Raw genomic sequence first — 24,828 nt, 5'->3', positions numbered from 1 at the left:
ACATTGAAACATATGTGCAACATATAATTGATATTTTTGAAAAATACATAATTTTTTATAAACATAAACATAACATTATATCATTAGGACATTATGGTTCTGAAAATAATTGCCTGCTGAAATATCCTTGTGGTGGTTGTTGGGAATGCAAATTAACATTTAATGGGGGTTGGATATTCATTTGGCTAGATTGTGGTTTTTGAGTTTGAATGCCTGGATGCAAATATTGTTGGGTCACATTTTGATTATATGTATTTGTATTTAGAGAATAAGGTTTTTGTATGTAGATTGGGTTATGGGCAATAGTAGCTGTATTCTTTTGGGCTGGTGGGTTTTTGACGTCATCAAAAAATTGTTCAATTTTTGAAATAATTGCGCCAGAGGAAGGGAAACTACCCTCTTCCTCATAGCAAGTCAGCATCCCACATATGGCTGTCATGCATGTATTTCTTTTCTTCTCATCTTTAATTTTACGGATTCTACCTGCTATACTAATGCCAAAATGATCAATGTCATCTTCTTTGGCACTAGTATTCAATAATTTTAAGGTTTCGTTACAAATAACGTCCTCCTCTAATTGGATATTTTTGGTGTTTTTTTTTTTGTTTTTTGGCTTAATATATTTTGTGGGACCTGAGGTAATTATTGTAGGTCTAGGTGGTGATTTATCTTGAACAGTACCACTTTCTATATCCCCTTCATGTTCAGATGAAAATTGATCTATATTGGCTGATGGCCCTTCCTGGTGTGGTTGATGAAGGCTCTCTTGCCCCTCTTCATCATCAACAGGTGTTTGTACTGCTACATTTCCTGAAGTTCTGTTGAGGTGAAAGAAAAAATAAAAAAAAAAAAAATACAATGTAATTTATTGTTATGATAACATTATTGTCATAAAACAATTTTAACATACTGTTACATGAATACTTACTCTCTAGTTTTCCGACTTGTGCAGAGAAATGAGAGCTCATCATAATAGATGAAATTTGGTTTTTTAGGGGAACTGCCACTTTTCATGCCCTCATTCCTTATCTTGTGAAATCTGTCCTTAACTGAACGCCACCTTTTCCGCACATCAAGCTCTATTTTAATTGTGCAATGAAATAAAAAAACACAAAACTTATATTAATTTAAATAAGTATAGTAACAGTATAAAAACAACTAATTAAAACAAGAAATATACCAATTTTATGTTGTAAGGCTGCATCAGCCTCATGCCATTGTGGGAACAGTTCAGCACAGATTGTTCCCCAACAGTCCATCCTCTTGTTTTTTTGCATATAGTCAGGGCATGTGGGATCCCAAAGGCATGGCATGGATTCAACCTGTAACATAATTTTACAAATTAGTAAAGAGGTGATTCCTAAATTTCTAAGATTATAAAGCTTGCCATTATCATTATAACATTTTTTAAGCAAAATATTGAATAAAAAATCAGGTACTTACCATAGCAATTAATTTTGCAACATCGATCTTCATTCGCTGGAACCAAGCCATTATAAATTTCAGTAGATCAAAGTTTATCTATTATGAGAAATCACAATAGTAGCAGGCACTGAAACATACTCAGCTCTGTATTTATAGTACAAAGGAAGTGATGTAGGTAATGACGTTTGTGCCTGGTTTCTTTGCCTACTGCACCTGCGTTTTTGGTTTGTAAAACGCTGGTAAAAAGCATGTAAAACGCACATTAAACGCAAATTATTCACTTCAACATGCGTTTTGCCATTTCTCATTGACTCCAATGTTAAGGAAACGCTGCAGAAATGGCAAAAACAACTGACATGCTGCTTCTTTTTCAGCATGGTTTTTGACCACAAATATGCAAATTAAACGCTGCTGAAAAAAAAGCAAAGTGCAGACAAGATTTCTGCTTTTACCATAGACTTTGCTGGAAAACAAAAACGCATGCCTTTTTGCCCAAAAACGCTGCTGCCAAAAACGCTGCAGAAACGCGGTAAAAAACGCAACGTGCGAACATAGCCTTAGAATAGAGCTATTTATGTGGCGGCAGTATTAGAATAGGGCTATTTATTATGTGGCGGCAGTATTAGAATAGGGCTATTTATTATGTGGCGGCAGTATTAGAATAGAGCTATTTATGTGGCGGCAGTATTAGAATAGGGCTATTTATTATGTGGCGGCAGTATTAGAATAGAGCTATTTATGTGGCGGCAGTATTAGAATAGGGCTATTTATTATGTGGCGGCAGTATTAGAATAGGGCTATTTATTATGTGGCGGCAGTATTAGAATAGGGCTATTTATTATGTGGCGGCAGTATTAGAATAGAGCTATTTATGTGGCGGCAGTATTAGAATAGGGCTATTTATTATGTGGCGGCAGTATTAGAATAGAGCTATTTATGTGGCGGCAGTATTAGAATAGGGCTATTTATTATGTGGCGGCAGTATTAGAATAGGGCTATTTATTATGTGGCGGCAGTATTAGAATAGGGCTATTTATTATATGGCGGCAGTATTAGAATAGGGCTATTTATTATATGGCGGCAGTATTAGAATATGGCTATTTATTATGTGGCGGCAGTATTAGAATAGGGCTATTTATTATGTGGCGGCAGTATTAGAATAGGGCTATTTATTATGTGGCGGCAGTATTAGAATAGGGCTATTTATTATGTGGCGGCAGTATTAGAATAGGGCTATTTATTATGTGGCGGCAGTATTAGAATAGGGCTATTTATTATGTGGCGGCAGTATTAGAATAGGGCTATTTATTATATGGCGGCAGTATTAGAATAGGGCTATTTATTATATGGCGGCAGTATTAGAATAGGGCTATTTATTATGTGGCGGCAGTATTAGAATAGGGCTATTTATTATGTGGCGGCAGTATTAGAATAGAGCTATTTATTATGTGGCGGCAGTATTAGAATAGGGCTATTTATTATGTGGCGGCAGTATTAGAATAGGGCTATTTATTATGTGGCGGCAGTATTAGAATAGGGCTATTTATTATGTGGCGGCAGTATTAGAATAGGGCTATTTATTATGTGGCGGCAGTATTAGAATAGGGCTATTTATTATGTGGCGGCAGTATTAGAATAGAGCTATTTATGTGGCGACAGTATTAGAATAGGGCTATTTATTATGTGGCGGCAGTATTAGAATAGGGCTATTTATTATATGGCGGCAGTATTAGAATAGGGCTATTTATTATGTGGCGGCAGTATTAGAATAGGGCTATTATGTGGCGGCAGTATTAGAATAGAGCTATTTATTATGTGGCGGCAGTATTAGAATAGGGCTATTTATTATATGGCGGCAGTATTAGAATAGGGCTATTTATTATGTGGTGGCAGTATTAGAATAGGGCTATTTATTATGTGGCGGCAGTATTAGAATAGGGCTATTTATTATATGGCGGCAGTATTAGAATAGGGCTATTTATTATAAGGCGGCAGTATTAGAATAGGGCTATGTATTATATGGCGGCAGTATTAGAATAGGGCTATTTATTATATGGCGGCAGTATTAGAATAGGGCTATTTATTATATGGCGGCAGTATTAGAATAGCGCTATTATGTGGCGGCAGTATTAGAATAGAGCTATTTATGTGGCGGCAGTATTAGAATAGGGCTATTTATTATGTGGCGGCAGTATTAGAATAGGGCTATTTATTATGTGGCGGCAGTATTAGAATAGGGCTATTTATTATGTGGCGGCAGTATTAGAATAGGGCTATTTATTATGTGGCGGCAGTATTAGAATAGGGCTATTTATTATGTGGCGGCAGTATTAGAATAGGGCTATTTATTATATGGCGGCAGTATTAGAATACGGCTATTTATTATGTGGCGGCAGTATTAGAATAGGGCTATTTATTATGTGGCGGCAGTATTAGAATAGGGCTATTTATTATGTGGCGGCAGTATTAGAATAGGGCTATTTATTATGTGGCTGCAGTATTAGAATAGGGCTATTTATTATGTGGCGGCAGTATTAGAATAGGGCTATTTATTATATGGCGGCAGTATTAGAATAGGGCTATTTATTATGTGGCGGCAGTATTAGAATAGGGCTATTTATTATGTGGCGGCAGTATTAGAATAGGGCTATTTATTATGTGGCGGCAGTATTAGAATAGAGCTATTTATTATGTGGCGGCAGTATTAGAATAGGGCTATTTATTATGTGGCGGCAGTATTAGAATAGGGCTATTTATTATGTGGCGGCAGTATTAGAATAGGGCTATTTATTATGTGGCGGCAGTATTAGAATAGGGCTATTTATTATGTGGCGGCAGTATTAGAATAGAGCTATTTATGTGGCGACAGTATTAGAATAGGGCTATTTATTATGTGGCGGCAGTATTAGAATAGGGCAATTTATTATGTGGCGGCAGTATTAGAATAGGGCTATTTATTATGTGGCGGCAGTATTAGAATAGGGCTATTTATTATGTGGCGGCAGTATTAGAATAGGGCTATTTATTATATGGCGGCAGTATTAGAATAGGGCTATTTATTATGTGGCGGCAGTATTAGAATAGAGCTATTTATGTGGCGACAGTATTAGAATAGGGCTATTTATTATGTGGCGGCAGTATTAGAATAGGGCTATTTATTATATGGCGGCAGTATTAGAATAGGGCTATTTATTATGTGGCGGCAGTATTCGAATAGGGCTATTTATTATGTGGCGGCAGTATTAGAATAGAGCTATTTATTATGTGGCGGCAGTATTAGAATAGGGCTATTTATTATATGGCGGCAGTATTAGAATAGGGCTATTTATTATGTGGTGGCAGTATTAGAATAGGGCTATTTATTATGTGGCGGCAGTATTAGAATAGGGCTATTTATTATATGGCGGCAGTATTAGAATAGGGCTATTTATTATAAGGCGGCAGTATTAGAATAGGGCTATGTATTATATGGCGGCAGTATTAGAATAGGGCTATTTATTATATGGCGGCAGTATTAGAATAGGGCTATTTATTATATGGCGGCAGTATTAGAATAGCGCTATTATGTGGCGGCAGTATTAGAATAGAGCTATTTATGTGGCGGCAGTATTAGAATAGGGCTATTTATTATGTGGCGGCAGTATTAGAATAGGGCTATTTATTATGTGGCGGCAGTATTAGAATAGGGCTATTTATTATGTGGCGGCAGTATTAGAATAGGGCTATTTATTATGTGGCGGCAGTATTAGAATAGGGCTATTTATTATGTGGCGGCAGTATTAGAATAGGGCTATTTATTATGTGGCGGCAGTATTAGAATACGGCTATTTATTATGTGGCGGCAGTATTAGAATAGGGCTATTTATTATGTGGCGGCAGTATTAGAATAGGGCTATTTATTATGTGGCGGCAGTATTAGAATAGGGCTATTTATTATGTGGCGGCAGTATTAGAATAGGGCTATTTATTATGTGGCTGCAGTATTAGAATAGGGCTATTTATTATGTGGCGGCAGTATTAGAATAGGGCTATTTATTATGTGGCGGCAGTATTAGAATAGGGCTATTTATTATGTGGCGGCAGTATTAGAATAGGGCTATTTATTATGTGGCGGCAGTATTAGAATAGGGCTATTTATTATGTGGCGGCAGTATTAGAATAGGGCTATTTATTATGTGGCGGCAGTATTAGAATAGAGCTATTTATTATGTGGCGGCAGTATTAGAATAGGGCTATTTATTATGTGGCGGCAGTATTAGAATAGGGCTATTTTTATTATGTGGCGGCAGTATTAGAATAGGGCTATTTATTATGTGGCGGCAGTATTAGAATAGGGCTATTTATTATGTGGCGGCAGTATTAGAATAGGGCTATTTATTATGTGGCGGCAGTATTAGAATAGGGCTATTTATTATGTGGCGGCAGTATTAGAATAGGGCTATTTATTATGTGGCGGCAGTATTAGAATAGGGCTATTTATTATGTGGCGGCAGTATTAGAATAGGGCTATTTATTATGTGGCGGCAGTATTAGAATAGAGCTATTTATTATGTGGCGGCAGTATTAGAATAGGGCTATTTATTATGTGGCGGCAGTATTAGAATAGGGCTATTTATTATGTGGCGGCAGTATTAGAATAGGGCTATTTATTATGTGGCGGCAGTATTAGAATAGGGCTATTTATTATGTGGCGGCAGTATTAGGCTATGCGCGCACGTTGCGTCGGTGTACCTGCAGTTTATTCTGCACGTTTTCCTTCCCTTGGTTTTTGACCAAATGGCTTCTGACCATTTTTTAGCGCTAAAAACGCATGCGTTTTTGTAGCGTTTTTAATGCGTTTTTAGCGCTTTTTACATGCGTTTTTCTTCTTAAAAACGCATATGCGTTTGTCATGTCATTGAACTCAAAAATAAAGTTAAATGATTCAAATACAAAAATGTCTGCCTTTCCTGTCTTGCTTATGTTAATTTGTTATGATGTAACTTCCTGACGCAATGATAACTCTAAAATCATCAAGATTGAACATGAAAACACTTCATATGTTGCAAATTTAAATTATACAAACACAGATTTTGATGTCACAAATAAAATAATTTATTTTCAAAGCTTTATTTACGTCATAAAGCCATTTTTATGCACATTGAAACATATGTGCAACATATAATTGATATTTTTGAAAAATACATAATTTTTTATAAACATAAACATAACATTATATCATTAGGACATTATGGTTCTGAAAATAATTGCCTGCTGAAATATCCTTGTGGTGGTTGTTGGGAATGCAAATTAACATTTAATGGGGGTTGGATATTCATTTGGCTAGATTGTGGTTTTTGAGTTTGAATGCCTGGATGCAAATATTGTTGGGTCACATTTTGATTATATGTATTTGTATTTAGAGAATAAGGTTTTTGTATGTAGATTGGGTTATGGGCAATAGTAGCTGTATTCTTTTGGGCTGGTGGGTTTTTGACGTCATCAAAAAATTGTTCAATTTTTGAAATAATTGCGCCAGAGGAAGGGAAACTACCCTCTTCCTCATAGCAAGTCAGCATCCCACATATGGCTGTCATGCATGTATTTCTTTTCTTCTCATCTTTAATTTTACGGATTCTACCTGCTATACTAATGCCAAAATGATCAATGTCATCTTCTTTGGCACTAGTATTCAATAATTTTAAGGTTTCGTTACAAATAACGTCCTCCTCTAATTGGATATTTTTGGTGTTTTTTTTTTTGTTTTTTGGCTTAATATATTTTGTGGGACCTGAGGTAATTATTGTAGGTCTAGGTGGTGATTTATCTTGAACAGTACCACTTTCTATATCCCCTTCATGTTCAGATGAAAATTGATCTATATTGGCTGATGGCCCTTCCTGGTGTGGTTGATGAAGGCTCTCTTGCCCCTCTTCATCATCAACAGGTGTTTGTACTGCTACATTTCCTGAAGTTCTGTTGAGGTGAAAGAAAAAATAAAAAAAAAAAAAATACAATGTAATTTATTGTTATGATAACATTATTGTCATAAAACAATTTTAACATACTGTTACATGAATACTTACTCTCTAGTTTTCCGACTTGTGCAGAGAAATGAGAGCTCATCATAATAGATGAAATTTGGTTTTTTAGGGGAACTGCCACTTTTCATGCCCTCATTCCTTATCTTGTGAAATCTGTCCTTAACTGAACGCCACCTTTTCCGCACATCAAGCTCTATTTTAATTGTGCAATGAAATAAAAAAACACAAAACTTATATTAATTTAAATAAGTATAGTAACAGTATAAAAACAACTAATTAAAACAAGAAATATACCAATTTTATGTTGTAAGGCTGCATCAGCCTCATGCCATTGTGGGAACAGTTCAGCACAGATTGTTCCCCAACAGTCCATCCTCTTGTTTTTTTGCATATAGTCAGGGCATGTGGGATCCCAAAGGCATGGCATGGATTCAACCTGTAACATAATTTTACAAATTAGTAAAGAGGTGATTCCTAAATTTCTAAGATTATAAAGCTTGCCATTATCATTATAACATTTTTTAAGCAAAATATTGAATAAAAAATCAGGTACTTACCATAGCAATTAATTTTGCAACATCGATCTTCATTCGCTGGAACCAAGCCATTATAAATTTCAGTAGATCAAAGTTTATCTATTATGAGAAATCACAATAGTAGCAGGCACTGAAACATACTCAGCTCTGTATTTATAGTACAAAGGAAGTGATGTAGGTAATGACGTTTGTGCCTGGTTTCTTTGCCTACTGCACCTGCGTTTTTGGTTTGTAAAACGCTGGTAAAAAGCATGTAAAACGCACATTAAACGCAAATTATTCACTTCAACATGCGTTTTGCCATTTCTCATTGACTCCAATGTTAAGGAAACGCTGCAGAAATGGCAAAAACAACTGACATGCTGCTTCTTTTTCAGCATGGTTTTTGACCACAAATATGCAAATTAAACGCTGCTGAAAAAAAAGCAAAGTGCAGACAAGATTTCTGCTTTTACCATAGACTTTGCTGGAAAACAAAAACGCATGCCTTTTTGCCCAAAAACGCTGCTGCCAAAAACGCTGCAGAAACGCGGTAAAAAACGCAACGTGCGAACATAGCCTTAGAATAGAGCTATTTATGTGGCGGCAGTATTAGAATAGGGCTATTTATTATGTGGCGGCAGTATTAGAATAGGGCTATTTATTATGTGGCGGCAGTATTAGAATAGAGCTATTTATGTGGCGGCAGTATTAGAATAGGGCTATTTATTATGTGGCGGCAGTATTAGAATAGAGCTATTTATGTGGCGGCAGTATTAGAATAGGGCTATTTATTATGTGGCGGCAGTATTAGAATAGGGCTATTTATTATGTGGCGGCAGTATTAGAATAGGGCTATTTATTATGTGGCGGCAGTATTAGAATAGGGCTATTTATTATGTGGCGGCAGTATTAGAATAGAGCTATTTATGTGGCGGCAGTATTAGAATAGGGCTATTTATTATGTGGCGGCAGTATTAGAATAGAGCTATTTATGTGGCGGCAGTATTAGAATAGGGCTATTTATTATGTGGCGGCAGTATTAGAATAGGGCTATTTATTATGTGGCGGCAGTATTAGAATAGGGCTATTTATTATGTGGCGGCAGTATTAGAATAGACTCTAGAGCGAATTTGATAAACTTTTTCTTTTGAGAATTTTAGGTAAGGATACAAACTCCTATACACACAATATTGACCGTATCCTGAAATTACCTTACCGTATACTGACCTCCATATTGCTATGTTTTAAAGTCAGTGGATTGAAATCCTGCAGCTTTTCCTATTATATTGCATGGCAAAATCTGCAGATCAGCCCTGTGGTATGAGATCTGCAATGGGCCTCCTGGGAAATAGTAGATGGCCCTTAATGTACCCCAGGGAACACTTAACAGGCTTGTTTATGACTAGTAAAGAACTATTCAAAGGATGGATGTACACAAGCCTCTACCTCATTTCATCAGTTAACATTATGAATTACTCAATGCAAGAATATTTTCTTTTGTTCTATGCTGATTTGTAAATAAAGCTGGGCGAGTTACTCATGTTATATAAAGTATTGTAGGTTAATTCTGAAAATCACTAGTTTATAGGACATATATCGTAAAATGGCAAGATGAACACGTCAAAGAGCAATGTATAATATTCTACAAATAGGCTTTTGTGAATTTTGCAAATTGTCTGGATTGGTGAAGAAAGAAATGTGTTCATTTCTTTATATTAAGACTTGCCTTTTGCCCTGTGGCTACCTGTGCTCATCACTATGGCACGCAGATATTGTTCTGCATCCTTTGCAATCAGTGCTATTCTCCAAACACCATCATCATACACATTCTTGCTCTCCAGATCCCTCACCCTGTTCCTTACTGCAGAATTTACTAGATTTACTAGATTTTCACTTCATTTTTTTTTTTAGATTTTTTTTTTTATTCAAAATATGCCTTGATCACACTTATAAGCGGCGGCCACCACCAGTGGGTTCTTATATACTCCATTCTAACATGCTGTATATAAGAGCCCAGGCTGCTGATGAGAACGTAAAAAATTACTTTATAATACCTACCTAAATGGTCGCTGCGATGGAGTTGGGTCATATGGGTGTCTCCATTCTCTGGTGTCAGCGCCTCCTCTTTCGGCCATCTTTGTCGTCCTTCTGAAGCCGCGGTGCATGACGCGTCCTACGTCATCCACACTCGCCAGAATTGAAGTCCTGCGCAGGCGCACTTTGATCTGGCCTGAGTAGGGCAGATTAAAGTATTGTAGTGCACCTGTGTGGGACCGGCGAGTGTGTATGACTTAGGACGCGTCATGCACACAGGCTTCAGAAGGATGACGAAGATGGCTAAAAGAGGAGGCACCGTACCAGAGAACTGACATGCCCACATGACCCAACTCCACCACAGCGACTGTTTAGGTGAGTATTTTATAAAGTGATTTTTACGTTCTACACAGCGGCCTGGGCTCTTTATATACAGCATGTTAGAATGCTGTATAAGAGCCCACTGGTGCTGGCTGCAGCTTATAGGCCACAAATCTGCTGTCTGGTTCCCTTTAACAAACGTTTACATGGCCGAAATCGCCACCCGGGAAAGTGCCGAGGCCCTGGACAGATGGGGGCACTTTTCCTGCGGCCCTAGGCAGATTTCCATGGACCGCAGTGCTCGGGCCGGCAGCCGCAGTTTGCTGGTTAGCAGCTTTTTATACCCGTTGAGGACACCTGGGTTTACTGGTGTATGCTGTTTGATACATTTGGCTTCTTTTTAGACTACGTTTACACCATCTATTAGTTGGCTACTTGGGTCCAATAGTTCACTACAAATTGTGTTACAATTTCAGAGAAAGTTTGAGATTGCCCTTCTTGTTGAGAAGAACCAAATACCTTTTCTAAATCCAGCCTCCCACCACCCTCTTTATTGACCACGTTGAAAAATGTCTAAAACGCATAACAAATATAGTGCAAGACAGATAGGAAATTAGAAGTTGTCCACTACTTTAACATTGATGGCCTATTCTTGGGATTGGTCTTCAATGTCTGGTTGGTGGGCGTACAATACTCGACCCCTGCCAATCAGCTGTTCTCTATGTCTGCACAATTTCAGAGTTGTACAGCTGCTTCTGCTGTATAATGGCCTTGGCCATGTACCCCCCTATTCAGATCAATAGTTGGCGGATGTGCAGTACACATACATGCATTGTATAGTGGACAGTTACACAGTGTATAGGATTTATACAACGCTCCTGCCCACTGTGCTTGACTGTAAACTGACCTACGGTGCGTTTTTCAAAGCTGCAATGTCACTTCTTGTGGGTATGCTCAGTGTTAGGGCGGCGTTACACTGTACGATATATCGTACGATATGTTGTCAGGGTCACGGAATTCGTGACGCACATCCGGCATTGTTAGAGATGTCGTATCGTGTGACACCTCCGAACGACTGTGAACGAGCTAAAATACTCTCCTTATCATTGCTCGTTGACACATTATTCATTTCCATAATGTCATTCCTCCTTCTGCGTGACGGCTGTTCGTCGTTTCCGTGGCAGCACACATCGCTAAGTGTGACCCCACAGGTACGACGAACAACAACTTACCTGCGTCCTGCCGGCAATGAGGAAGGAAGGAGGTGGCGGGATGTTACATCCCGCTCGTCTCCACCCTTCCGCTTCTATTGGCCGGCCGCTGTGTGACGTCACTGTGACGCCAAACATCCCTCCCCCTTCAGGAAGAGGATGTTCGCCTCCCACAGCGACGTCATTAGGGAGGTAAGTACGTGTGACGGGGGTTTAATGACTTTGTGTGACACGGGCAATGAATTGCCCGTGTCGCTTAAAGTTGGGCAAACGACGGGGGCGGGTGAGACTGCTCATGCGATCGCACGATAAATCGTTGCGTGTAACGCCGTCCTTATGTGCATATTTTCCCTATTGACTTGGAGTAGATGTGAAAATCCCCATGTAAAAAAAAAAAAAGACATCTTTAGTGCGGCTCCACTGAAGAAATGCACCAAAAATGCTTGTAATCTGCGCATGCTTATATCAATAAAGTTTTGTGAAAGATGTACACCAGGAAGTATCCAAACAAAGCAGCTTTATTTATAGCATGACATACCCAAAAGAGACCAAAACCGCAGCGTAAAAATGTGATAAATAACCATGTAAAAAATGCACTAAAACGCGATGAACAAAACGCAAATTTTTAATCTCCTCTTTTAGGTAGGTGCTGAGTAATTGGGATTTTAGTGTAGAGGACGTATAAAACATATTTTTAATTTGTATACAACATTTATTTTGTGTTTTTTTTCTATGGGACTGAGCTTTTAGCAGGTCACACTTACCATGGGTGCTGGAAATGATATATGACATAAGACAAATAGGAATAGCTTTTTACCCCTTGTGTTGTACTGGGCACTTTATGTATTTCGAGGCTTCTGGTCCCCTTGGGTAACTTGTATGTCGGTGTCTGAGGTTATTTGCATATTTCTTTTATTCCATATTCGTCATTGCCTTTATTCAGAGGTCTAGGGAACACTATTTTTAGTAGTCAATCTTATATCTTTATTTGCTTAGTGCTTTTTTGCTTCGTGCTTTCCTCTGTTTATGACCATTTTACTGACTATTGATTGAAGCATGCCCTTTGCTTTAATGCATTGCCCCCAATTGACCACCAGTTGCCTTAGAAATATTGTTCACACTTGCAATACAATATCATAAATCCAATTTTGCCACTTCAGGACGGTTTATTAGATGGCGCTTATAAATAAGTAATGCATCACTTAGCTCCATTGTCTTGTACTTTAACTGGGTATTATAGCACTGCATCCATTAAGTGTCACTTTTGAAGATAAGACTAGCTGCTCATGCAGAAAACAAACTGAATCTTTCGCTTATACCTTCCTTTTTTATCTTAGGTACCACTGCTGAAATTGGCTACAAATGTCTACATCACCTTAATAGACATAACTCCCCTTGTGATCATAGGCCATCACTTCAGCCAAATGCTTCACTACAGTAGAGTCTGTTCTTCGTGGCCACTTTCATACCTCCAATATCCCCATAGTGTTCAATCTGCACATTTTATTCTTTTTTTTTTTTTTTTCTTGGATAGAACACGTACCATTTTTAGTCTATAAGCTTTTTCATATGCCGGGTTTTTTGTTTTCCCAGACTATCAGAGGCACTGCCATACAAGTTGTATCTGTATGCAGTTTTTGGGAATGTTTGTGAAACCTCCAACAGTGTACTTATTTTTTCGTTACCTGTTTTTCTGACTTGAGAAGAGGAAAAAAAATACATGAATCGTTAAAAGTGTGGTTCACTCCTATTTTTTTTATTGTCTAGTTCGATATTATATTGAGAAACCATGTTTCTCTCAAATATCTTGTGTTGGCAATAGTGCCGCTGTTCCCCGCTCCGGTGATGTCACGTCAAGTTTCGCACACGTCACATCCCTGCGGCCGGCTGCAGTCTTTCTGAGTCACTGAGTTGTGGGCGGTGTTTCACCGCTGTCACAGCACAACGTGTCTCCTGCTTACAGCGTACTGCTGTGAGGAAGGAGGGAGCAGGGAGCAGGAGACGTGCTGTGCTGTGAGGGAGGAGGGAGCAGGGAGCAGATGGGCTGTGACGAGCGGTGAAACACCGCTCACAGCTCAGTGAGTCAGAAAGACTGCAGCCGGCGGCAGGCATGTGACGTGTGCGGAACTTGACGTGACGTCACCGGAGCGACTACAGCGGTCTGCAATAGCGCCTCTCACAGGCACTATTACCAACGCAAGGTATTTGAGAGAAACATTGTTTCTCAATATAATATCGAACTAGACAATAAAAAAGATGGGTGAACCACCCCTTTAATTTGGACTGTGACCTGGTCCTTTTCTGGTATCGCACAATCAACAGAGCAAGAGATGGGTGAACAGTCCAATTAACCTTTAATACATGCAATCCGAAAAGATATGCAATCCAAAAAACAATCCACCACACAGAGGGTAAAATAGTCCAGTAACTAGATAAATGCCCTGGGAGATGAGTTGCAATCCTCTGTTTAGAGATCAATATGAAAAAAATCAGAAGCTGTGGAACAAAAAGCAAATAGGGTCTTACCAGGGAAACAGCCAAATATTATTAAGCAGGTGCACTCACCTATAGGTGCTTTGCCAGTCACAACTCCTATAATGACGTGGTAGCTACGTAAAATAGCTGCATCTCCGAAGAGGACACAGTGAATATTAGAAGGAAACCGGGTGTCATGCCGCGCTTATCACAAATTCGGGTCCCAAAATAAATTATTCTATGTCTTTATTGCAGAAGCATAATACAGGTCAATGCGTTTCAGGGGTCGCAGCCCTCTTCCTCAGGACAATTCAATTTTATAGTGACAAGCTAATTGTCCTGAGGAAGGGGGCTGTGACCCCTGAAACGCGTTGACTTGTATTATGCTTCTGCAATAAAGATATGAATAATTTATTTCGGACTGGAATTGGTGATAACCGCGGCGTGGCACCCGGTTTCCTTCCCATATTCACTAGAGATCAATATGGAAACAGAGCCAAATACTTATTCTCCATATAGATTCCTCCAGCAGTCTTTTCAAGGGTAAAAAGAGTTTCTCCAAGTCTCTTTGGGGTGCTGGTCTTAGCATCAGCATCCTACAAAGGATGAATCTTGCTGCTCTCCAGGGGTAGGCACAGACAGGTTGGATGGGTTTTATGTCCCCCCCCCCCCCCCCCCCCCCCCGACCTAGAAACCCCAGCAATCAAGGCTCTACAGGGGGTAATTTGTTACATTTGGAGACCACAGGGGTCATGGATGGACAGTCAGGAAAAGTCAGCAGGGTTTCATCAAGCGGCATGGACATAATTGAATTAGCTCAGTTACCATCTGCATCCATGATTATCAGACCTTCTGTAAGTAAAAATATGAACATAGACGAAATGATACCCAATCCACCATATCACACAACATTTGGACACACAAACAATAAAATGTTGAAAAATCAAATACAGCACACGGATTAAAATCCAGAGACGGATTTACCAATGGGACAATCTGTGTGGCACAGAGGTACAATAAATAAGGGGGCTCATTTCACATCCAAAATAGGCGAAATTCTGCATTATATGAGCTACTGAGCTGCAAAGAGCCCATATTCTAGTCTTCTACAGGGGCCCACTTCTCTGTGTCCACCCCTGTTACAATCAGTCCTTCTTTGTGTCGCGGGCGGAGGAGGGGACGCTGCGCTCTCCCACTGCTCGGGTCCGGCTGCTGCTGCTGCTGCTCGGTGATGGCTCGAGCGGTGGGCCGGATCCCGGGGACTCAAGCGGCGCTCCTCGCCCGTGAGTGAAAAGGGGATGGGAATTGGGTCGTGGGGATGTTTGGTTATTGTCCGTGACGCCACCCACGGTTGTGGTGATATTGGTGACACCACCGCTGCTCTAGACGGGGATCCCGGGAGCGGTGACAGGGAGCAGCTTTGGTGTTAGTTCTCCCCTCCGTCGGTAGGGGGTTGGTTGTCCCGGGGCCCGGTGATGGGGTAGGGAAGGATGGCAGGCGGGTTACAGGGCCTGGTGAGGTGCAGGGTCACGGGGGCAGCGCTGTACCGCACGGCACGGTGGTACTCACTCAGCCAATGATGAGGACACAGTTCTCGGTAAAACACACGGCTGCATGGACGGGTCCCACAGACGGCTGCGGTGTTGATTCTCCCGGCAGGTTGATGGTGACTGCCTTTCCCTGCACCTGTGTTGTGTAACGGTTCCGATGGGTTCCCACCAGTAACCCGCTCCCCAGCTTGGATATGGGCTGGAGGAGCCCCTTTTGCCCGCAGGCTCTGGCCCTGGAAACTTTAGCCTTGGCGGTGACTGTGTTTCCCTCTCTCGGTTGGACGGTTGCCTTCTGTCGGGACTTGGCTGCTGGGAAACCCAGGAGGTTCCCTTCGCTAACGGATTTGGCAAATTCACGGCGACTCCTAGCCTTGCCGGGGTCCACAAGCCCCTGCCAGATGGTGCTGACTTCTCTTTGTGTACCGGTCCGGTACCGCCGGGCCACCGCCCGTCCACGGTCCTTACGGTAAACTCTGATAGGCCACTCCTGCAGACGGTCACCACCGTCTGCCAACCTTGCTGATCCGTCCGGGCCACACACCCGGACCAACTTCAGTCTGCTCAACTGCTACTATCCTTCCTTCCACTTTCACTTCCAAACTGCACTCCTCTCCAAACTGCACTGACTGCTTTTCCTGCCTCCAGGACTGTGAACTCCTCGGTGGTCGGGGCCAACCGCCTGGCCCACCCTCTGGTGTGATCATCAGCCCCTGGAGGAAGGCAACAAGGGTTTTAGTCTGACTTAGGTGTGCCTGACCGGGAGTGTGGGGTGTGTTGGTGTTGTTCTGTGGCCCCTGGCTTGTCCAGGGCGCCACATTTGCACCCCTACACCGGAGCCCTACTGTACCTTCACATGCCTCTATATATCAATTCATTCTGAGTTTGTTGGATTCTACAACCTTTGTTTTATTTCCACAATGCCCGACCACTTACTATGAAGATCTTCTTGAGTAAAGGCTGCTTTACACGCTGCGACATCGCTAGCGATCGCACTTGCCCCTGTCGTTTGTACGTCACGGGCAAATCGCTGCCCTTGGCGAACAATATTGGAGCTACATGTCACACGTATTTAGCTGCCTAACGACGTCGCTGTGGCAGGTGCACAACCTCTTTTCTAAGGGGGCGGTTCGTGCGGCGTCACCGGCAGGCGTCCAATAGAAGCAGAGGGGCGGAGAGCAGCCGCAGGAAAGTCACTCCCACTTCTTTGCCGGAGGATGCAGGAACGCTGTTGTTCGTCGTTCCTGGGGTGTCACATGTAGCGATATGTGCTGCCTCAGGAACGACAAACAACCTGCGTCCAGAACGAGCAACGATATTTTGAAAATGAACGATGTATCAACGATGTGGTGAGTATTTTAGATCGTTAGTGGTCGCTCGTACGTGTCACACGCAACGACGTCGCTAACTAGGCCGGATGTGCGTCACGAATTCCGTGACCCCAGCGACATCTCGTTAGCGATGTCGTTGCATGTAACGGGGCCTTAAGTCTCCACTTCCTCTATAAACTTTGGATCGTCCATCTGCTGTTTAATATAAATTGATATGATATTCGTTGTTTAGCCCATGCAGGTTTCTCCATTTCTGCGTTCAGTGACCTGAGGCGCCCTGTATCGGTACGCTTGTCCGTCTGTTATCTTAGCTCTCCCAGGCCACACCACTTTATTTTTTTAGGCTTAATTGCCTTTTAATGGATATGCCTGCTTACTGCGCCTGACTATCTAAAATACACCGGTCATGCAGTTTACTTCAGGGGCGTCAGCATTCGGCAGGCAGTGGTTGATTGATTGTACATTAATGTTGTGTGGTGACGGAAGGTGCTTTCAATTAAGTAGGCTAAAGCGTAAATCTTGAGTAGGATTAGAGTGTGGTCATTTTTCAAGGACATTTTATTTTGACTATATGTAATAGACTTCAATGGCCCTTTATTATCGAATCTATTTTCATATAGTTGATTGTACTACCAAGTAGCCAGGGCAAAGTTATGCTGCTAGGAAACACAATTTTGTTCTAATGATGGTTAATGATTACAATGATGACTCTATGTAAGAGTTAAAGGGAATCTGTCACCAGGTTTTTGCTACTCCGAAAGCGACATGATGTTGGGGCAGGGACTCCGATTCAAGCAATGTCACTTACTGGGCTGTGTTGTATTTTTTTTTTTTTTTATAAAAATCCCTGTTTTATCTATTGCCTTTCTAACAGTTCTGTGAATGCTGAGCTCTGTGTATAACAATAATAATAATAATTATTATTATTATTATTATTATTAATGCTGAGCTCTGTGTGTAACTTCATCTCCACCACTGATTGGCAACTTTGTGCCTATGCATGGTGTACACAGCTGCTAATCAGTGATGGGGCTGGATTATACAGAGCTCATAAATATGGAGGGATAAATGGCAGCAAGATTACTAGTCCTTTAGTGATAACCTTCTGTTGATAAAACAGTGATTTTATCAAAACAGGAAATGGCCCAGTAAGTGACACATTGCTGTAATCAGGGTCTCCGTCTCTACATTTTGCTGCTCTCAGATTGTGGCAATTTACTTTAAGGAACTATAATGAATGTGTACATGTAACATTTTTACCTGAAGATAAAATTGATTTTTCTGTTTGATCAGAGACATTCAGTCGCATGCTCTAAAAGTAGGGAGCGCTGTAAGGAAAGACATTGTCGTACTGAACCTGGTAATGAATTCTTTGTAAATACATCTATTATCTCCAAAGGACAACTCTTTTGTTATAATAAACTCTGTGAAACTCCTAAAATGCTGGAGGATATCTATCTTGCTTCTTCTGTTCTCATTTCTGGAGAAAATATACAGAGAATAGACTTGTACTGCACGACTGTAAATTTAGCTTAATGTTTTCATAGTCACTGCCGAGATTTTTGTGCTAATGCCTAATAAGCTTGTGTTTAGGCCACAGTCAGACGTCTATTTTTGACACATGCATGCTCTCTATCCTTAGTTTTCATGGATAGAATACATACCCATTATAATCTATGTATTTGTTCAAATCTGTAATGTTTTTATGGCCCGTGTCCTCAAAAAAAAAATCAAAAAAAAAATCATGTAAACATGTCCACCTTAGATTGGCATCTCAGATCAAAATTAGCCATATTGGTCTATCTGTCTGTAAAAATCAATGACCGCACAGGATTGGCATCAGTGTAACGTCCGTGTGAGTCCTTGATTAACATTACAATGACTAGAAGACTTGGTGTGTGTGTGTGTGTGTGTGTGTGTGTGTGTGTGTGTGTGTGTGTGTGTGTGTGTGTGTGTGTGTGTGTGTGTGTGTGTGTGTGACATACACTGTATTTCTTCGAGGTGTATGCTGATAACTGCAATCAAAAGTCAGTCGTTAGTTTCTCTTGTATAACTACAGTATTTCTGTGTTACGTGATCTAAATCAGACGTGCATATTTGTCACTGTGTAGACTCAGTATTTCACTATGAAGCTGTATCTTTGAGATGCCCTGTATGATGTGAGCAATCCCCATTGGCTTCAGTGCATTATTTGGATTAGACTTATGAGCTACTATTGACTAGACCAGTGGTTCTTAACCTTTTTATCCTTGGGATCTACATTCGACTTTGAGAGAAGGCTCAGTGGTTAGCACTTTAATCTTGCATTGCTGGGGTCTTGGGTTCAAAGCCCACCAAAGACATCTGTAAGGAGTTTGTATGTTCTCGTATTTGCCTGGGTTTCCTCCGGGTTCTCCGGTTTCATTCTAGTGTACAAAGACATACAGATAGGGATTCTAGATTGTGAGCCTCAATGGGGGGACAGTGATGTTAATGTATGTAAAGTGCTACGGAATATGTTAGTGCTATATAAAAATAAATATTATTATTATTATCATAGTATCATAGTTTTTAAGGTTGAAGGGAGACTCTAAGTCCATCTAGTTCAACCCGTAGCCTAACATGTTGATCCAGAGGAAGGCAAAAAAACCCCCAATGTGGCAAACAAGTTCCAATGGGGAAAAAATGTCCTTCCTGACTCCACATACGGCAATCAGACTAGTTCCCTGGATCAATACCCTGTCATAAAATCTAATATACATAACTGGTAATATTAAATTTTTCAAGAAAGGCATCCAGGCTCTGCTTAAATGTTAGTAGTGAATCACTCATTACAACATCATGCGGCAGAGAGTTCCACAGTCTCACTGCTCGTACAGTAAAGAATCCTCGTCTGTGATTATGATTAAACCTTCTTTCCTCAAGACGTAGCGGATGCCCCCGTGTTTCAGTCGCAGGCCTAGGTGTAAAGAGATCTTTGGAAAGGTCTCTGTACTGTCCCCTCATATATTTATACATTGTGATTAGATCCCCCCTAAGCCTTCGTTTTTCCAAACTAAATAACCCCAAGTTTAATAACCTGTCTTGGTATTGCAGCCCACCCATTCCTCTAATAATCTTGGTCGCTCTTCTCTGCACCCTCTCCAGTTCAGCTATGTCCTTCTTATATATCAGTGACCAGAATTGTACACAGTATTCTAAGTGCGGTCGCACTAGTGACTTGTACAGAGGTAGAACTATATTTTTTTCATGAACACTTATACCTCTTTTAATACATCCCATTATTTTATTAGCCCTGGCAGCAGTTGCCTGACACTGTCCACTAAAGTGAAGTTTACCATCCACCCATACACCCAAGTCTTTTTCTGTGTCTGTTTTACCCAGTGTTCTACAATTAAGTACATAATCATAAATGTTATTTCCTCTACCCAAGTGCATGACCTTACATTTATCTACATTAAACTTTAATTGCCACTTCTCAGCCCAATCCTCCAATTTACATAAATCTCCCTGTAATATAAAAGTATCCTCCTCTGTATTGATTACCCTGCAGAGTTTAGTATCATCTGCAAATATTGAAATTCTACTCCGCATGCCCCCAACAAGGTCATTTATAAATATGTTGAAAAGAAGCGGGCCCAATACTGACCCCTGTGGTACCCCACTATGAACTGAGACCCAGTCCGAGTACGTACCATTAATAACCACCCTTTGTTTCCTATCACTGAGCCAGTTTTTAACCCAGTTACACATATTTTCCCCTATCCCCATTATTCTCATTTTATGTACCAACCTTTTGTGTGGCACCGTATCAAAAGCTTTTGAAAAGTCCATATACACAACATCCACTGCATTTCCCTGGTCCAGGCTTGAACTTACCTCTTCATAGAAGCTGATCAAATTAGTTTGACAGGATCGATCCCTCATAAACCCATGTTGATACTCTGTCATAAGGTTATTTTTCTTGAGATACTCCAGTATAGCATCTCTCAGGAAACCCTCAAGGATTTTACCAACCGTAGAGGTTAAACTTACCGGCCTATAATTTCCCGGCTCAGTTTTTGTCCCCTTTTTGAATATTGGCACCACATTTGCTATGCGCCAGTCCTGCGGTACCGACCCTGTTATTAAGGAATCTGAGAAGATTAAAAATAATGGTCTATCTATCTCAGAACTCAATTCCTGTAGTACTCTGGGGTGTATGCCATCCGGGCCCGGAGATTTGTCAACCATAGTGATTTCGAGGCGGCGGCGTACTTCCTGCTGGGTTAAGCAGGTAATATTCAAGGGTGAATTTATGGTATCACTGGTCATGTCATCTGCCATGGCATTTTCTTGTATAAAAACCGTAGAAAAAAAGTCATTCAGCAGGTTGGCTTTACCCTCATCCCCTTCCACCATTTCACCAAGACTATTTTTAAGGGGGCCAACACTATCGCTTTTCAGTTTTTTACTGTTTATGTAGTTAAAGAATATTTTAGGATTATTTTTACTTTCTCTCGCAATGAGTCTCTCTGTCTCAAACTTAACTAACTTAATTTGCTTTTTACATATTTTATTTAATTTTCTATAATTATATAATGCCTCATCACTACCTACCCTCTTTAATTCTTTTAAGGCTTTCTGTTTTTCTTTAATTGCTTCCCTTACAGCTCTATTTAGCCATAGGGGTTTCCTCCTATTTCTAGCATGTTTGTTCCCATAGGGTATATTTTCTGCACAAGCCCTATTCAGGATGCTCATAAAAGTCTCCCATTTGCTTTGTGTACTTTTATTACTTAGTACATCATCCCAGTTTATTGCACTAAGATCATCTCTCAACCGTTTAAAATTTGCTTTCCTGAAGTTTAGTGTAATTATTATTATTATTATTATTATGGTCGCAAGCCACATCCAGTCCCCCCCCCTCTGACCCCCATAACCACAGTAGTGACACTCCGAGCCAACCATAACCAGTTTGATGATCTCCAAATCTTTCCCACTGAAAGCAAATCTGAGACTTTGTGCCCCCCCATATAGGCAGTATATTTACATCCTAGGGTTCCCACTTTACCCCAATTCACTATTCCTATATTAGACCTACACCACATTGTGTCCAGCTTCCAATACCCTCTAATGAACAGTACCATCTCCAGTAACAGTAACATTATCATACAGTAGATGAACAGTTTCTTCTCCAGAAAGGCATATTTCTTTCACTCCCCTGAGTTCCCTGCAAGATCTGCTCTTCTGTGCTGGGCTATTCAGCAAAGTCACCATCTTGAGACCTTCTCTTCATAACTGGTTGCTAGACTTGGTGCTAATGTACCAACCTGGCAGACAGCGGCATGCCACACATCACGAGCCACAAGCCACATATTCAAGCTTCAACACATTTGGGGATTTGTATCATAAGCATTTCTGGTCAGGTTTCATCTTCTGCTGAAAAGGAGTGAATGTGTACAGTGGTTCTGCTATAATGGTCTACGTACACATTGGATTAAATCCTGATAGCAGTAAAATCAGCAGACCATAAGGGCAGTATGCCTTATCAATGATTAGTACTGTAGCCTAGCAGCCTGGAAATCCTGGGGTTAAATCCCACAGATGACCCAATCTGCGAGGACTTTGCATGTTCTTCCAGTGTTGTGTGGGTTTTCTCCTTGTACTCCCATTTCCTCTCACGCTCCAAAGACATATTGATAAGGAATTTGGACTGTAAGCCAATGGACACAGCAATGATAAAGTCCGTGAAGCGCAGTGCAATCAACCGCACTATATATGCGTTTACAATAATTTAACATGAAATGTCGGACCCATGTGACCTGCAGGTGATAAGCTGCTACTAGAAGTGTCAAGAACAGGTTTCTCTTCTCTAGCCATTATACACATCAAGCAGAGCTAAATATTCTTGTCTATGGGAAAGTCTGAAGATTGGGTACCAGCTCACCCACCCATCGGTCCATTTCTTTTTTACGTCTTAGGAATTTACGTGTTCATGATTAAAATTAGATTTTCCTCTACATGTGTGTGTATATACAACAGGTGAAAATAGTATTGAACACATCACCAATCTTCTAAGTGAATACATTTTTAAAGGTGCTATTGACATGAATTTCTTACCAGTTGTCAGTAACAACCCATCCAATCCATACAGGCAAAAATATCAAACCATAGATTTCCATAAATTATGTAATACAGTGGAACCTCGCTTAACGAGTAACCCAGTTAATGAGAATTTTGCTTAACAAGCAAAGCTTTCGGTAAATTTGTAACTCTGTTTACAGGAAAGCTTTGCTGTACGAGCAAAATACTCACCGCACACACTTCCGGTTCCGTACATCCACCGCGCTCTGACCCGCTCTTGCAGTCCACACAAACACACACAAACACACACGCACACACACACACACACACATACAGTATTATGCTCACCTTACCTTCCGTTCCACCGCCGATCTCATGGTTTTTGTAGTTCGCCGGCTCATCGCGACGAGGGAGGAATCTTCGTGGTGAACTACAAGACCCAGGAGGCTGGCGATGGAACAGAAGGTAAGGTGAGCATAATATGTGTACCTTCAGTTCCATCGCCGGCCTACTGGGTCCTGTAGTTCACCGCTCCAGGATGTGTATCGGCAAGCATGGCGACAAGGCAGGAACTTCGGCTGTCAGACGCTACTCAAAGGCAGCACGCTGGGTGCGGAAGTTCCTCCCTCGTCGTGATGGTTACCCGATACAGAGCCCGTACCGGAGAACAGCAAGTCCCAGGAGACCAGCGATGGAACGGAAGGTAAGGTGAGCATAATGTGTGTGTGTTTGTGTGTGTGTTTGTGTGTGTGTTTGTGTGTGTGTTTGTGTGTGTGTTTGTGCATGTGTGGAATGGCACAATAGGTGACCAGGATGGGACATTTAACAAGTTGTGGAAGGAATTGTCTGCATTGTAATGATTTCCTATGGGAAATCTTGCTTTGCTGAACAAGTAACTTGGTTTACAAGCACACTCCCAGAACGGATTGTTCTCGTTAACGAAGGTTCCACTGTAATGAGAAATGACACAGGGGAAAGTATTGAACACATGAAGAAAAAGAGAGGTGCAAAAAGCCATGGAAAGCCATGTCATCAGCTGAAATCTATCAGTAATTAGAAAGTAATCCTGCCAGTTTCTGAAAAATATCAACTGGTTCAACTAATGGCCTATAAAAAGATGTCTCATTACCAAGGTGCCACGCAAGATAAACAGTTAAAAGCAGAAGTTTACCTCTGCTCTCTATAAAGACACATCTGCATGTTTTTCTCACTATCTGACATGAAATATAAATAAACCTTTCCCATTTTAGGTCAATTAGGAAACAAAATTATGTATATTTGCCAAATGGCAGAATGAGAGAAAATGTTTTAAGGCATTTTTATTAATTTCTGCAAAGTTAAAAATTTACATTCGTTTCATTAGGATTTGGTACCATTGCCCTTACACTGTATGACTTGGTCAAATGTTTTGGATATCCTTCCACAAGCTTCTCATGATAGTTGGTAGGAATTTGGGCCCACTTTTCCTGACAGAACTGGTGTAACAGCCATGTTTGTAGGTTGCCTTGCTCACACCAGCCTTTTCAGCTTTGCCCATAAATTTTCAATAGGATTGAGATCAGGGTTTTGTGATGGCCACTCCAAAACATTGACTTTGTTATCCTTAAGCCACTTTGTAACTAATTTCTGCCCAAGCTTTAAGTTCCTGGCTGATGTCTTGAGATGCTAATTCAGTATTGCCACATAATCTTCTTTCCTCATGATGCCATCTATTTTGTGATGTGCACCAGTCCCTCCTACAGCAAAATAACTTCACAACATGATGCTGCCAATCCCGTGTTTCACAGTTGCTATGGTGTTTTTAGGCTTCAAAGCTTCTCCCTTTTTCCTCCAAACGTAATGATGGTCATTATGGCCAAACAGTTCAATTTTAGTTTTGTCAGACCACAGGACATGTC

General features: G+C 40.7%; 2 protein-coding genes across 2 annotated transcripts in view; one reads left to right on the top strand and one right to left on the bottom strand.

Moving 5' to 3' along the window:
• RASA3 (RAS p21 protein activator 3) overlaps window positions 1-24,828 on the top strand; it is a 390,943-nt gene that overhangs the window by 90,703 nt on the left and 275,412 nt on the right. The window lies entirely within an intron of this gene.
• On the bottom strand, window positions 92-22,541 carry LOC142292413 (uncharacterized). Its single transcript, XM_075337759.1, has 11 exons — window positions 22,409-22,541; window positions 12,297-12,304; window positions 10,790-10,894; window positions 8,006-8,083; window positions 7,743-7,884; window positions 7,491-7,641; window positions 6,801-7,380; window positions 1,444-1,521; window positions 1,181-1,322; window positions 929-1,079; window positions 92-818 (listed from the first exon to the last, which is right to left on the bottom strand). Exons 1-11 carry the CDS (start codon window positions 22,539-22,541, stop codon window positions 92-94), a joined length of 2,295 nt encoding a protein of 764 aa, XP_075193874.1.

Source organism: Anomaloglossus baeobatrachus, chromosome 2 (genome assembly GCF_048569485.1).
Source record: "Anomaloglossus baeobatrachus isolate aAnoBae1 chromosome 2, aAnoBae1.hap1, whole genome shotgun sequence".
NCBI classification, from domain to species: domain Eukaryota; kingdom Metazoa; phylum Chordata; class Amphibia; order Anura; family Aromobatidae; genus Anomaloglossus; species Anomaloglossus baeobatrachus.
This window is presented reverse-complemented; position numbering and strand designations above follow the sequence as displayed.

Excerpts from the sequence above, each read along its gene's own strand:
- LOC142292413 (XM_075337759.1), bottom strand. The coding sequence starts at position 22,541 with ATGTCTTTGGAGCGTGAGAGGAAATGGGAGTACAAGGAGAAAACCCAC. Across the intron at positions 8,084-10,789 it reads CTCAAACTTTCTCTGAAATT|ATAAACTTTGATCTACTGAA; the intron begins GTAACACAATTT and ends TTCTCATAATAG. Across the intron at positions 7,642-7,742 it reads AGCCTTACAACATAAAATTG|AGCTTGATGTGCGGAAAAGG; the intron begins GTATATTTCTTG and ends CAATTAAAATAG.